At 39.5% G+C, this 16632-nt stretch overlaps 2 protein-coding genes across 5 annotated transcripts in view; one reads left to right on the top strand and one right to left on the bottom strand.

The window, feature by feature from the left end:
• MYPN (myopalladin) overlaps nucleotides 1-16632 on the top strand; it is an 80024-nt gene that overhangs the window by 15977 nt on the left and 47415 nt on the right. For 3 of the 4 annotated variants that reach the window (XM_029245060.1, XM_029245058.1, XM_029245059.1), the window contains 2 exons: nucleotides 11424-11599; nucleotides 14759-14810. In XM_029245060.1, coding sequence (XP_029100893.1) covers nucleotides 11424-11599; nucleotides 14759-14810 — 228 coding nt within the window. Of the gene's footprint in view, nucleotides 1-6876; nucleotides 6897-11423; nucleotides 11600-14758; nucleotides 14811-16632 lie in introns of those variants that run through there. The other variant, XM_029245061.1, reaches the window with a different exon arrangement.
• Nucleotides 1-16632, bottom strand: part of PBLD (phenazine biosynthesis like protein domain containing) — a 148043-nt gene that overhangs the window by 11911 nt on the left and 119500 nt on the right. The window lies entirely within an intron of this gene.

The following is a 16632-nucleotide window of genomic DNA, read 5'->3' on the forward strand; positions in this document are numbered from 1 at the left end:
ATAACTCTAATCACAAAGCAAATATGTATTGAGCTTTTGCTCTAAACTCAGCACTGTGACCAGTGCAATGACAGAGATGGTATAAATGTGTCCCTGCTCTCAAGGAACTTGCAATCCAGTTAAAGAAATCATCCTAACTCTACTCAGTACTCTGTAATGACCTACATGGGAAAAGAATCTAAAAAAGAGCGGGTATATGTATATGTACAAGTGATTCACTTTGCTATACAGGAGAAACTAACACAACATTGTAAATCAACTATACGCCAATAAAAAAAATGACAACAAAAAGAAATCATCCTAATTTTTATAGGACAACCATAAGACCATCAGACTTCAGAGAAGGGCTGGAGGACTAGAAAGGTCAAAGAAGACTTCAGAGACATAAGGGAATTTTAGTTGAACCTTGAAGAGTAAGAAGAAGTTAGGTAGAAATTTAACTCATTTATGCATTCAACAAATACCTACTGAGTTACTAAAGTGACTCATTGATGGTACAAAAGAATTGGGAGCTATTGGAGGTCAGGGACCTTGTTTTGAAACCAAGTCTAAAACTCTTCTAAGAGGGCAGCTCACAGTCTAATAGAGGAATCAGACAGACATATAATCAAAACATTGCAATACTGTGTAATAAGGGTTGTAACAGAAGTATGTATAGGATGCAATGGCAGCTCAAAGGAAGATGTGATATTTTGCCTGAAGTGCAGGATGAAGGAAACATTAATGCTGGAGGTGCCACTTTAGTTGATAAAACTAAGGGTGGAAGAGGAAAGCAAGGGGAAAGGGCTAGAGACGAATGTTTCCAGGGAACTGCAAGTACTTGGCTATGTGACGAACATGGGATAACAGGTGAGGAAAGATGAGAGAAAAGACAGAAGAAGTAGGCAGAGGGACAGGTCCTTTTAGGCCAGGTCAACTCAACATGTTTACATAAGTACAGATGCTGGAATAGTAATAGTATCTTTAGATGACAGTGAGGAGACTGTACTAACTGGAAAACAGTGGAGCCAGATGATTTCGAAAAGCCTTGAAAGCAAAGTAGAATAGTTCAAAAGTGGTTTCAAAAGCAAGTGGAAAACATTTAAGGTTGTGTATAAGGATGTACTAAGATGAAAGGGCGAATTTAAGTAGAGTTAGTCTGGAAGAATGAGTTAGACCCCAAAAGAATGGAGCCATGAGGCCACTTAGGAAGCTGTGAAGGGTATTCCAGGCATCAGATGCTCTGATCAGACCAGGGTAGGGGTAGTGCAAAAGCAGAGAAAAGACGTGAGAGAGCAATATTTAGAATAAAAGAAACCAAGCCGAACTTGGTGACTGACTAGATAGGAAGGATGAGTTTGAAGCTGGGTACCTGAAAGGACTCTGGGGTCACTGTCAAGGTCTGAGAAACTGGAGGTGGATGATTTGAGTCTGAGGAGATGGAGGGACCATATCCAGTAGACAGTCAAAATGCAGGATTGAAGGTCAAATGAGAGGGTAGTGGAACTGGAGACATTCCAAGGAATGCCCTGGACACTGGGAAATTTGGACACAGTATCTCTGGCATTACAAAGGGACTATAAATACAGGTAACACTTGGAACTAACTTCTAGCTGTGCTAGACTGGGCCAGGGTTTTCCAACCTTCTTTTGGCAGTAAGTCCTCCTCCCGTTTTTCTCCCCACAGTAAATCTGTTACATGACCCCAATACATAGTTCACACACACATGCACTTTTTTTTTCTTTTCTTTTTTTTTAAATTTTTATTGGAGTATAGTTGCTTTACAATACTGTGTTAGTTTCTGCTGTATAGCAACACACACACACTTTTTAAAGATAAAATTAGTGCTTCTGGGATTGAAGAGAGTTGGGGTGGAGGGGGGCATGCAGTCCTACCTTTTTGCTCACCACTAAAATTCCTAAAGCACCTCCATAGAACCCAGACGCACAGATTTTGATTTGGAGAACGCCTTTAAGAATGCATTAAAATAATGAGACACTTTGGTTTGCCATAAAGGAAAACACAGTCAAAAAGAAAAGTATCCTTTTTGCTATTTTTGCAAGAAAATGTAATACATATACCTGGCAACTGAAGTCTAACCTTGTATGTGTGTGCCTCTTTGTGTTCTCAGTATTCTACCCATGCTTTTATAACCCTAGTTTAGCAAATTGAAGAATCCTTTTTGCCTATATTTGTTGATTTCCAAGTTGACTGGGAAGAAACTGTTTTGTTTTGTAAGGGTAGGATCCTATATCATTAAAGCTAGCTGTTTTGAAAGCTTGTTAATCTTGAACATAGCTTCATTGGAGGAGTTGAAATACATTCATGTGTTACCCACAGATGAAAGAGTCTGCAGGAATTCACAGCAAATGGCCATGATCCCTTTTTGTATCCTGACTCAAAATTCTTTTCCCAGGAATGTACAGCTGGGTCACACTAAGTATGTTTGCTTGTACATAACGCTCTGAAGCAGCAAAAATTTACCTTTTATAGATGCTGATATCTGCTTTGGCTATTAAGTTTTTGCTATTGCTACTTCTGGACATTTGCCTGTAAGTGGCGTGCTGAGGGAATAAATTAGCTGTAAAGACAAAGGATGCTTGGGAATTCCCTGGCGGTCCAGTGGTTAGGACTCCACGTTTGCACTGTCAAGGGCACCCGCTAAGATCTCACAAGCCATGTGGCATGACCAAAAAAAAAGACAAAGGATGTTTTAAATGATATAGGGAAATTTTAAAATATTATAAATAATTATATATGATATGTAATGTAAAATATTATGTAAACATTTTAAAACATTACCTTATTTAGGGGCATTTTCTTCTACCTTCTGGGAAAATCTATATACCTTCATTTACTCATTCATGCAACAAATATTAAGTGTTTATTATGTGCCATGTACTGTTCCAGGCAATAGGATTAAAGCAGCGAACAAGGAAAATTCCCTGCCTTCATGGATCTTAGAATCTAGAAAAGAACACAGACAAAAATTCCAGTGATTATGTAATTACAATTGTGATAAATGTTATAAAGGAGGGTGCATAAAGCAAAGGGACCAAACCTTGTGAATGGGTTGGGGAAGGTTTTCCTAAAAAGTGGTATTTAAGCTGAGACATAAAAGATGACTAGGAGTTAGGCCAGCAAAGCGGAATTTAGGGAAGAGTGTTGCAGGGTGAGGGAATAACAAATTTGAGGCAGTGAGACAATGGTTAACTTTAAGGAACTGATGTCACCAGAACATAAAGAGTGAGGAGGAAATGGTTTGGGATAAGTTCAGAGAGGGAGGACAGAGGCTGGATTTCAAGAGCCTCCCAGAACAAGCTACTCAAAGTGGGTCCCTGGACCAGCAGGTCAGCATCACCTGGAGCCTTGGACCTACTGAATTAGGATCTCTAAAGCGCAGGCCCAGACATCGGTGCTTTAACAAAGTGCCGTTTGTTTCTGTGCTGAGGACTTCTGCAATCTCTACAGAGACCTCATCGCCCGGGGGGCTGGCCCCTTGCTCTGCTCCTTGACCTGAAGGTTGTAATCTCTACTTCATGTTCTAGCACCTGCTCCTCAGTTCCTACTCCAACAGTACACCCCTCACAGCCTCTTTCTGTTGGTGTCACTCACCCTAGCAGGTGGTTCTTTGAGGTAGATCTGTTTTGAGATAGAAAACCAAGCTAATGTCTGTGGTGTCCACTTGGCCCATGGGAAAACCTACATCTTTGCCCTCACAAACTTTGGAAATGTTGGCGGTTTCCAACGCAGCCCTCTCTTCTTGCTCTTCCCTCTTGGACAATGCTAAATATCCTTTCACCTTAAAAGTTTTTGAGGCGGGCTTCCCTGGTGGCGCAGTGGTTGAGAGTCCGCCTGCCAATGCAGGGGACACGCGTTCGTGCCCCGGTCCGGGAAGATCCCACATGCCGCAGAGCGGCTGGGCCCGTGAGCCATGGCCGCTGAGCCTGCGCGTCCAGAGCCTGTGCTCCGCAGCGGGAGAGGCCACAACAGTGAGAGGCCCACGTACCGCAAAAAAAAAAAAAAAAAAAAAAGTTTTTGAGGCAAGAGCTGGGTAAAGCCTCTGTACCACCACCAGCTCCAGAGGCTACAAGTCAAGATCTCCAAGGGATTCTGTAGAAGTCCCTGTCACTTGCCTACTAACCTTCTCTATTCAATCTCTCAACCTTCTTATCTATACTCCCAAAGTGGAAAAGGATCACCAGACGGAATTTTCTGAATTGTTTTACAAGTGCATTTTGAACAGATACTGAAGAATATCTACAATATGGATATATTATAAGAATAATAGCACAGATACCTGTGTGCCCGCCTTACTATCATTTTTAAATCTACTGTCTTCCTGATCCTGTCCCTTCCTCCCTGCTCAGAGGTAACCACTAGCCCAAATCTTGTTTTCTCTTTAAATTTTTCTTAACAGTTTTTCTTCATAATTTTACAACGTATCCTTATGTCCTTAAACAATATTGGTACAGAAGTATTTACAGGTGAAACGACACAAAGTCCTATATTTACATTAAAATAAGTCAAAGTGGGGAAAAGAGGAAGGTATAAAAGAAACATCTGCCGTTTGTTGAAGCTCAGTGATGCGTGCGTGGGGGTTCATAATAGAGCTTCTCTACTTTGTGTACATTTGTAAGTTTCCATAATAAAGAGTTTAAAAAAATTTTTTTTAATTTTACTGTTGTAAAATGCTTATGTAAGTGGAATCATAATGTACGTATTCTTCTGCTACTTGCATTTTTTTCTCTAAAAAGTATACCTGTGATGCTGCGTGTAACTCTCATTCATTCACTTTCGTTGCTACATAGTATTTTACTGTAAGGTGAGAGAATTGTATCACTGATGTACATTTGGGTTGTTTTCAGTTATTTTCCTAATAGGAACAATGGTATTATAAATGTTCTAGCATAGTCTCCTGGTGCACGAGTATGTCTAGGCATGGAATTGCTGGCAGAGTATGTACAACTTCAACTTTATAATAACACCAGATTATTTTCCAAAGGAATTGTTTCAATTTACATTCCGACCAACATTACATAAGTGTTCTGGTTGTTCTACATTGTAATATGGATATTATCAGACGTTTTAATTTTTGCAAATCTGATAGGTATAAAGGCTTCTTGTGATTTTCATTTTCACAAATCTCAACTAATGAGGTTGAGATTTTTTAAAATATGTTTATTGATCATTTAGGGTTCATTTTCTATGAGGGGTCTGTTTACATCTTTCACTAGTTTTTCTATCAGTTTGTTCTTTTCTCATTGATTTGTAAGAATTTTAAAAATATGATTAGGAAACTAATCATTTGACATTGTGTGTTATGAAAATATTCTCTCCCCATTTGATCTTTCTCTATGGTGTCTTTTGATAATTAGATATTTTTAACTTTAGTATCAAATTAACTGAAGTTTCCTTTATGGTTTTGGTTTTTATAGTTTGAGTCTAGTGTACCAAGAATTTTCCACCTGGAAGAACTCAATATATGTTAATAAAAGTTAAAGCATAGACATAACCATCCCACCTGTAACCCCACACTCCTATAAGTGAAATATAGCCATTGGACATGAAAACTTAAGCTCGTTAACTCAGTAGTGGTCAAACAGGACATACAAAACACTGAACTGTGTTACGAAATCCAACATAGCTTTGAGTCCTGTTAGAAAATGTCTACTATTATATACTCCAGTTGCACTCTCTATATGAAGAGTCATTCTGATGCATGGAGAGAGCTGAAGATGTCAGTAAGTAAATAAACTACCTTTTGGCTATTTCAGGGCTTACATTCTTTACTTAAGAGACCAGGCATCTAGTCCCCAAGCCTTCTTGAAAAATGAAAATGAAACAGACTAGACGCTGTAATAATCTTAATTTGAATTCATTCACTTAACATTCATACAACAAACATTTTTTGGAACGGCTATGTCGTGCCATACGCTGTGCTAGGAACCAGATAAACAAGTGGTAAACCAAACAAAAATGATAATCTCTGCCCTGTGGTGTTTATTGTCCAGTAAGGGAGAGAGATCTTAAACAAATAAACCTATAAGTAAACATATAATTATAAGTGATATGTAGGTTCTGTGAAGTAAACAAACAGGGTATTAGGAGAGGGAGTAGTAGGAGGTGGGGCAGGGACGTTGGAAAGGCTGGGTCAGGGTTAACCGAAGGCTCTCAGTAATCATTCTTTTAATGAGCATTATTACTGGTGAGCCACAATAACACATTCAAATAATGTTTAGGAGTTGTTAATGTGCTAAAACAATGAGTCATAATATTTAGCCACACCATATTTTAGACAAAATAGTAACCTAAGAGCAGAATGGTGATATGTAGCTTAAAAGTCCAGTTAAATCTGAAAAATGTGTCTCTTCAGTGTCTTCATTCCCAGGCTTGGTAGCTAGCCAAATCAGCAAGTCTGGCAAGCTGTCCTTAGTGCATTAAAGATGGAGCCTTCTTTATCACTTGGACTTGTCCCATTTCCCCAGATCACTGACTCATTTCTGCTGAACCATGAATCATGTCCGGCATCCAGTGCCATTCTGTAAGTGTCATGGTGATCTGGAGTTCTAAAAACATGCATCTGGGCAGGGTACTTCTATGAAAGCATTCCCTAACATGGATAGACGTCTGAGGAGAGCATGTTTCCTTCTTCCCCTCAAAAGTCTTCAGAGTAGCTGGGTAAATTTTAATTTCTTTTCAGAAGGCAGCCTGACTGGTGCATTATTTCTCAGTGGGTCATGGTGTTAAAGTAAGAGTGACAGTGGTTACTAGCTGTCCTTTGGGGCTGGCTGAAGCCATCCTGGCCATCTGAGTAAGGACAAAAATGTTTCTGACAGAGAGTTTGGGCATTTGAATCACTCCACTTATCGCCTCCAGCTGTCCAATTGTTCAGAGATGTTTCCACTCTCATTTTGGTAAAGAAGAGAAATGTTATCCAAAGAAATGAGATAACCTTATAGTGTTTATATAAGGGAAGGTGTTTGTTTTGAAATATTTATATTTGTCTTATCAAATTAATACAGGTACATTGCTTAACAAGTCAAATAATATTAAAAAAGAGACCATTTTCAACTATTTTTACAGTTTCCTATTTATTCACCTCTAGATTTCTAAATTATATGCCAGTGGTTCTCAAACTTTTTGTTCTTAGGACCCCTTTACAGTCTAAAAAATTATTGAGATGCAAAAGAGGTTCTGTCTATGTGAATTATACCTATAATTATCATATTAGAAATTAAAACTGAGGAACTTTTTAAATAGTTGCTTACTTATTTTAAAATAACAGTGATAAACATGCTCATACAAATAATTTTATGAAAAGTAACTGTATTTTCCCAAAAAAATATTTGAGTGAGAAGAGTGACATTGTTTCACGTTTTCTGCAAACCTCGTTAATGTCTGGCGTAATAGAAGACAGCTAGATTGTCCTATCTACTTCTGCACTTGGTTTGCTGCGATATGTTGTCTGGGTTGCAATTAACTTTAAAAATCTGGCATTGTACAGATATGTAGCTGGAAGCAGGAGGAATACTTTAATAGCCCTTTCAGATAATGTGGCTATTCTGATTTGATACTACATGAAAATTCAACTGCAGTAGTTTCTTAAAGGTTAGTTGCAATGTGAAATCTGAAACCATACCAATGAACTTTTGTACCCTCTGTCTGTCTTGAACTTTGAATGGATAACATCACGTATTGGTCATTTGGAAAATGAGTAATGTAGATCTTCCAAATGTTGACACATTTTATTATATAATATTTAGAAAATCATATATGTTAATATCATGGATTTCATTAAAAATCTCTTTAAGTATTAGGAAGCCCTAAACTCACTATGGGAGATACAAGTTTTCCAAAACTCTAATTTTTCCTTGAAAGCTCAAATTTTTTCATTGGCAACAAATGGGATCAGTTATTTTTACTCGAAACAACAGGCTTACTTCCTTCATTTTTGAGAAAACGTCTGCCAAATACCCAAATCTGAATAACCATAATTTGTCAGCTGTTCTTTCAAGTTAAGATACTGCCTCATGCATTAAATGCCTAGTTCAACTTAAAAAGCCACACAAGTGCTCTTCTGTATTCAGGAGAAATGCTTTATGCGACTTCCCATTTCGCCACCCAGAACGTTAAAAAGATGTGGACTCGAGGTTGAGATGCAATAAATGTAATAATTTTTACTGCTTCATTGAGGACATTTTTAAGTGAACCTGGCTTTTTTTTTTTTTTTTTTACCTGCAAGTGTGGTGGTGAAGAACCCAATGACCCCTACTCAGTTTTATGCTGCTGAAGCACCAGTAATTTTACCCACTGTGGCTTTTGCACCATCAGTGTAAATGTTAACACAGTGAAAGGCAAATACTATCTTAGTATTGTAGGAAATCAGTTTTGTCTTCACAGAAAGTGAAAGTGAAGAGAACCACTGTAATACGCTTATAAAGCACTACTGCTTGCTATGCTGATGCTATTTGCTCTTTACTTCCTGTTCCAGAAGATGGTGGTTTAGCACCCCTTCACTAAACCAGAACCTCCATTGTTCCTTCCTTCATTGCCTCAGTATAATCATAGCACACTCTTGTTTTAAAAAATTGAATGTTTAACTTCTTGTTACTATGTAAGTATTATTTTCTGCCAAGCCCAATAGGGAAAAATGACTGCTTCCTTGCTTGTATAACTTTTAATTTTCACCTGGAGTTGATGACTGTCTCGTTTTTTATATGCTTAGCTCTGTGGTCCTAAGACAATTCATCTCAGTTTTCCAATCTATTTGTAAAACATTTCCTAAATACTCTGTTCCACACAGTTAAGCCGCCAGGCCCATCTATTTTTTACCCTTCTTCCTCTTGCTCCAATATGGAGCAGCTACTCACACAGCCAACAACTCAGCCTTCAGCCTGAGGCATCTCCTAACTGCTCAGAAGAGAGGATGCAACCTGCTGGGGGAATCTAAATGTTCATTTTCTAAACCTGCAATCAGTGACCCTATTTTAAGCTCTGTATCTCCCTCCTCCATTGTCAGTGTGTTTCCACACCCCCAAACTTGTATCTCTAAATCCTGAAACTTGCTGCACAAATTGCTTGCTTTCACTGACATCCCCAAGTAGGCACTTAGTTTTCAGATTTTTCAACTCTCCTCGCTTCTCATTCTGCTTTCCACCTTCCAAAAGTGTTTGAGGTCTCAGGTCTGCTGTTATCTCCCTTCCCATTCTTTTGGACCTTGTGCTTTTATCCCTTTAAAAACCTCCTTTATTCTCATTTTAGGGTCATTTCCAGCAGAGAGTAAAGATAAACACATGTTTTTCTGGACATTCACTATTTGTATCTACAACTACCTTGCTCTGACGGTTTGTTCATACAAGCTCCATGGGGTCCTGCTGAGATTCATGCTTTGGAAGATTTAGAAACCCATTTCAGCAGCTGCATGTACTGCTGCTGCCACAACAGATCAAACAATGGCAGAGAATTTGATGAAGCAAATAAAATACTTACGAAATATTAACTATCAATTCTTTCCATCATTTGGTCTTTCAACAAATCCAACACAATTTTTCTGCATACCTACCATGTGCCAGGATGCTGCTGTAAGTGTGGGATTATATTGGTAAGACTGACAAGGTCCTCTCGTGGAGTTTATAATACAGTAGGGGGAGCAAATAATAACAAAGTCAGCAAGCATATAAGATAATTTCAGATAATAATAAGTGCTATGAAGATAACACAAGAGGATAATGTGAGAGTGTCTGAGGATAAAGAAGCTACATTAGGAAGAGGTTCAGGGACGGCCTCTCCGAGGAGGTGACATTTGAACTGAGGCCTGACTGATGAGAAGGGCCTATTTTTATAAAGACTGGGGGACAAGGATTTCAGGAAGTACAAAAATCCTAACATGGAGAGTAGCTTAATGTGTTCACAGAATAGAAAGAAGACCAATGTGGTTGCAACACAGTAAAGGGAGAATGATGGGAGAAGGGAGCCAGCAGTCAGAGCTGGGATGAATGTTATCCCAAGTAGAGGTGATAATTGAAACTAAGGGATGAGGTAATGGCCAAAGGAGAAAGTGTACAGAAAACTGGACTAGGCAGTGTGGATGCTGCATGAGCTTGTAAGCCACCGTCCCTACCTTCAAAGAACTTACAATTTAGTGAAATTGGTGAGACAAGACAAATTCCCCAAATAGAGGATTATAAAAGACAGTATAAGGGAGATGGGCTCAGTGCTTTGCGATGACCTAGAGGGAGGGGATATGGGGACATGTGTATGCATATGGCTCATTCGCTTTGTTGTGCAACAGAAACTAACATGGTATTGTGAAGCAATTATACTCCAATAAAGAGCTATTTAAAAAAAAGACAGTATATAATCAAGCCTTGCATGACACAGTATAGTTTAAAAAGAAAAAGGTAAACAATCATTGAGAATTGATGGTAAAAGGTGCTTTGCGTAGGAGGTGATACCTGAGCCAAACTGATGGATGAGTTATATTTGCAGTAGCTGAAAGGTGAGGAAGAGAATCTCAGCTAGAGAGAAACACATGAGCAGAGGCTCGAATGTAGGGGTGAATATGACATACTTATGGAACAGCAGAGAAAAGCTTAACTCTTGGGAAGCCATTGAATAGGTGAGTTTTCTTAAATGTGCTTTAGAATCTTGCTTTATAAATGGTGGGAGGGAGGGGTTCAAGCACTGAGTGGTTAGATCTCAAATTACAATAAAGATTAACGATTGCCAGGACTCCTTAATTTTTGACATTGAATAATGGTAACGTCTCCACCTAATTTCTTTTTAATATGATGTTGATTAATAATTATTACTTTAAAAATGAAAACAATTCTAAAAAGGGGTACACTGAGACACCTCACCCCATCTGTCTTCATCCATCTTGTTTCCCCTCACCCCAATAGGAAGCCACTTTGATTTTCATTCCATTCTTTCCAGTTTTCCTTACGCATATGCAAACAACATGACTATATCTTATTTCCTGCCCCCTGTTTTAGTTTCCTAGGGCTACTATAACAAAGTACCACAAATTTGATGGCTTATACAACAGAAGTTTACTGTCTCACACTTCTGGAGGCTAGGAGTCCAGAATCAAAGTATCAGCAGGGCTGTGCTCCCTCTGAAACTCTGAGAAGACTCCTTCCTTGTCTTTTCTAGCTTCTGGTGGTGGTGTTCCTTGGCATTCATTGGCTTGTGGCTGCATCACTTCAATTTCTTCTTTCAGTTGTATCATTCTTAATAGGAGCCACTTGCTAATTTCCTGAAAAAAGTGTCACTGTGAATCCTGCCATTCCTTCTCATTGTTACAACCAAATTACACCATAATAATGGATTGTTTAATGTTCTGACTCTAAGTTTGCCACAGTTTTCTTCTCAGGGAATATCTGGAGCCATTTATGTTATTAATTCTCACATTTCAGTCATGCCAATGTTCTTCCTTGCAGGTGGTACTGTGAAGGCAAGGAGCTTGAAAATTCCCCAGACGTTCACATCATCCAGGCAGGAAAACTGCACTCACTGACCATTGCTGAAGCCTTTGAAGAGGACACAGGACGCTATTCCTGCTTTGCTTCTAACATCTATGGGACAGATTCAACTTCTGCTGAGATTTACATAGAAGGTAAAGCAAAATACTCTTGGAGCATGGCACTTACTAGTAAGATATATAGTTATAATAAATAAGTATTTATTGAGGGCCTGCTCTACCACACACTCTTCAGTGGGGATAACAGCAGTGAGCCAAACAGACAAAAATCCCTAGGTTCGTGGATAGATGGCATTTACATTGTAATAGAAGAGACAGAAAATAAATGAGATAAATAAAATATATAATATGTTAGGTACATGAAATGATTCTGATCATCAATTTCAATGTGTGTGTGTCTCATGGGGGAGGTGGTTCCCACACCAGCAACAAGCAATTCTTCACGGCACCAATTTGGTTTCCTACAGTTTAACTCAATTCTGACCCATCTACCTGGAGATGGTGTCAGATCCAACAAGTTAAGGGCTCAGTCCCACAAGACTGCTCACCCCCACCCCCTTCAGATGCCAATCCCACGCAGTAGGTGGACAGGTTACCCACAACTTCTGTCTGACTTGGCTACAAATTGGAGGTTCTCACAAACCCCTCTTCAGGTTCAATTAATTTGCTAGGGTCGCTCACAGAACTCAGGGAAACAATTATTTTTACCGGTTTACTACAGGGTGTGATAAAGGATATAGATGAACAGCCAGATGAAGAGATACATAGGGCGAGGTGGGAGGGTCCTGAGCACAGGAGCTCTGTCCCCGTGGAGTTGGGGTGCGTCACCCTCCCAGTGTGCTTACGTTCACCAACCTAGAAGCTCTCCAAACCCCATACTATTAGAATTTTATGGAGGTGTCCTCACACAGGCATGATCAACTATTAACTCCATTTCCTGCCCTTCTACCCTCTCTGGAGTATGAGGTGTGGGGCTGAAAATTCCAAGCGTCAAAATTATGGCTTGGTTTTCGGGTGACCAGCCCGCACCCAGGAGCCATCCCGAGTCACCTCATTAGAACAAAGGATGCTTCCAGTGCTCTCATCACATAGGAATTTATTAGAGTTTTAGGAGCCCTGTGTCAGGGACCTGGTCAAAGACAAGTATTAGAACAAGAGATGCTCCTAAGTGCTCATCACTTAGGGAATTATAAGGCTGAAGCTCTGTGCCGGGAACCAGGGGCAGAGACCAAAATATATGTTTTCTGTTATCTTACAGCATATATAAGCATATGAAAGAAATAGAAAGCAAGGAAAAGGGATAGGAAGTATGTGTATGTATATATGCGGCGTGTGTGTTTGCATGCATGTGTGTGTGTGTGTACAGGCGGATGTACAAGACCTCACTCACCAGGTGACATATAAATGAAGACCTGAAGGAACTGAGGGAGTGAGCCACAAAGATAGATATTCAAGGGAAAAACATTCTAGGCAGAGAAATCAGTAAGTGCAGTGGCCCAGAAGAGGGAGTGTGTCTGTCTTAGGGTACGGAGATGAGCAGTTGAGGTCAGAAGTTCAAGATGGGGTGAAGGTGGGAGGAAGCAGGTGAGCAGATCATGTAGGTCCTCACGGGTCACTGCAAGGACCTGGCTTTTACTCTGAAGGAGATGGGAAGCTCTGGAGGATTCTAGTCAGAGATGTGACATGATCTGACTTAGTTTTTAACAGGGCCACTCTGGCTCCTGGTTGAAAATATACCAAAAGGAGCAGAAGCAGGGAGACCATTTGGGAGCCTTGGAAAGGCATTTATATCAGGACCAAAATTAGATGACTAATTTTAGGGAACAAATCAATTTATTTACCTTGTATATTGACCTCAGTTTTTGTCCCTATTTATCTCATCCTCTGAGTTTTTTCTGGGAGCCATTCTTTTTTTTTTTTTTTTTTAATTTATTTTATTTATTTATTTATTTTTGGCTGAGTTAGGTTTTCGTTGCTGCGAGCGGGCTTTCTCTAGTTGCGGCGAGCGGGGGCTACTCTTTGTTGCGGTGCGCGGGCTTCTCATTGCGGTGGCTTCTCTTGTTGCGGAGCACGGGCTCTAGGCACACGGGCTTCAGTAGTTGTGGCATGTGGGCTCTAGAGCACAGGCTCAGTAGTTGCGGCGCACGGGCTTAGTTGCTCTGCGGCATGTGGGATCATCCCAGACTAGGGCTCGAACCTGTGTCCCCTGCATTGGCAGGTGGATTCTTAACCACTGCACCACCAGAGAAGCCCTGGGAGCCATTCTTTAGTACTTTTATCATCTCTAATACCTTATGTATGCCTTGCTTTTAGCACTTAAATATTGTATTATTATGGTATAAAGGCGGGAACTGTCTCATTCTTCTTTATATCTCCAACACCTTATGTAGTACCAAGTACATAGTGGTTATTTAATAAACTTTTATTGAATAGATGAATGAATAATGATAATAACAATGAATAATATATGAATAGAAGTGTGTTACATGTTTTCATCCTCAAATATTTGGAGTACAATAAATACCTCCAGATTTAGCTGTGTGATATCTTCCTGGAATTCACTATCTTGAGAAGCAAAGCCAGGATCAAAGCTCTGCTAACAGTGCTGAGATTGGATTGCTGATTTTTAAAAATTTGTAGTAACAGAGCTTCAAACACCCCCACTCCCAAGATGAAATGTGACTTGTTAATATTAGGACTGGATGGAAGAGCATCACCTACACCTACAACGTTTGGAATCTAATGTAATCCCTTCTTTTATTTAATCTATGTAGGCCAAGAGCAAGAGGATTTATGGACACCACAGAAGGTCTGCAAAGACTGCTCTGTTAGTCTAAAGGCATCAGCAGGTGTTTTATATACAAGAACACGTGGAATTTGGGCCAGTTAATTTGAACTCTGTCACTAACTAGCCATGTGACCTGAGCAAGTACTTCAACTACTAAGGGTCTAGCTCCTCATCTATAAACTAGGTGTTAGTTTAGGGAATCACTGAGATTATTTCTAGGTCTAAAATTCTATAGGTCTTCAAATGCCTAGGAACCAGTTTAAGAAAAATTTTTTTAGGGGTCTTCCCTGGTGGCACAGTGGTTAGGACTCTGCACTCCCAATGCAGGGGGCCTGGGTTCGATCCCTGGTCAGGGAACTAGATCCCACATTCATGCCGCAAGAGTTCACATGCCACAACTAAGGAGCCCGCGAGCCACAACTAAAACCCAGCACAACCAAATAAAAAAATAAATAAATACATTAAAAAAATTTTTTTAATTACATGTCTTATTTTTATTTTTCCAGGGGTTTCTTCTTCTGACTCAGAAGGGGACCCTAACAAGGACGAAATGAATCGGTAATTCCAATTTTCTATCTTATTTAGCATCCTCGGGTCCTGAGAAAGCTGCTAATTGTTAAGTAGAACTTGAAGAGGGGGTCTCCAGGGTTTGACCTCAAAAAAAAAATAAGATTGGGTGGATTTGGAGAAAATGCTATTACTTTTGCTTGTTGCTGCTTAAAAGATTAATTTTAATATTCCCAATATTTTAAAAATGAAGTATCACATATGAAATATCATCATACTTATATGTAAAAAGTAAAAAACAAATAACTCAGTGGTTAAAAAAAATTCATGTTTTCTAACTAAGTAATAGTATTCAAAATAACACACAGTCTGGTGAACAAAAATTATATGTATGAGTGATTTGGGCAAGACACAGCCTTTTTGCTAAACGATTGTATTGGGTAGTGAACAAAGTTACATTACTTTCCACAACCATTGGCTAAGCACGTCCTCTACACCAAGAACTTCACTAGATGCACTGGGTACTAAGAAAAATCAGATGCTTCCTGCCTTCAAGAGGCTCACAGTCTAGGAGAGGGAAATATATGTATAGCAAATATAGCAAAAGATGTATACCACACATATAGACAGTAAGAGTAATAAAGTGTAATAGACTATGATATAACCATGTGCAGGGTTTAAGGACTTGGCACAAAGGGCTCTTTATTGGTTGGGGAGGGAAAGAGAGATCAGGAAAGGCTTCACAGAGTTGGTGACCTTGAGCTGGGTCTTAAAAGAGCAGTAGGTGGACACCCCCGAACAAGGGAGGAAAGGGTATTTCGGGAAGAGGAGACTGTGGACAGAAGGCATGGGAACTAGAAACAGACACAACAGCCATCCCTTGAGACTACCTGAAACATGGGCAATGTATGGAAGACAGGTTAAGGAGCCGATAACTGAATTTGCATATTCTTTCCTCTCCTACAGAAGGCAAGCTCTTAAGGGCAGAAATCATGACTTATTCTTCAAAATGTGGGGGGTATGCCTACTTTGGAATGATAATTTGCTTTTAGCTTTTGTGCACACATGAAAATTCATAACCAGAGTAAATGATTTCTCCCTTTAACTCTCTTCCTTATCATTCTCATGGCTTCAGTTCAGTTCCTCTTCTTTCCTGTCTCTTTATGCCAGTCCCCTCCTTACAGATACTCCAACCTTTTTCTCTTTTACAGTCTCCAAACTACATACAGCCAGTTCAAAGATAATTATGATCTTATCATTTTCCCGACTTAAAAAAATTATTACCTATGGGAAAATAAAAATCAAACGCAAAACAAACGACATTTTAAAAAATCTCAACGTGGGCATACAAAGCTTTATTCAATAGAGTATCAACCAGGCTTTCCTGCTCCTCCTCCCCCAATCCCCCACCTCAGGCTCTCTACATGGCTGCCATCTCACTCAAACAATGTGTGGTTCATTTTCACCCCTTCGTTCAAGCTGTTCACTTTGCTAGGAATGACATATCTTCTCTGCCTGGCAAACTCTTATTTATCCTTCAAAGCCCAGTCAAGTTCTATAATAAGCTCCTCTGCCATTGCACATACATCGCTCCTTCCTCAAGGCTCTCATAACATGGGTATGAATTAGAGCCTAATGGGTATGAGTTTGATATACGAACTTAAATAAGCAAGAAATATCTCATTTGTTCATTTTCTTTAAATCTACTTGTAGTAGTTAGGATTTAGCTCCAGTTGTGTGTAATAGTGACCCCAAATAACAGTAACTTAAATAAGACAAATATTTTTCTCCTTTACATAAAAATATGAATTTGGCTGGTAAAACAGCTCCAAATTCCACTGGGTTCTGGTCTGCTTCCAGCTTTCTGCTTCAC

Source organism: Monodon monoceros, unplaced genomic scaffold (assembly GCF_005190385.1).
Source record: "Monodon monoceros isolate NGI ecotype Baffin Bay Population unplaced genomic scaffold, NGI_Narwhal_1 Super_Scaffold_4, whole genome shotgun sequence".
Taxonomy (NCBI): Eukaryota; Metazoa; Chordata; class Mammalia; order Artiodactyla; family Monodontidae; genus Monodon; species Monodon monoceros.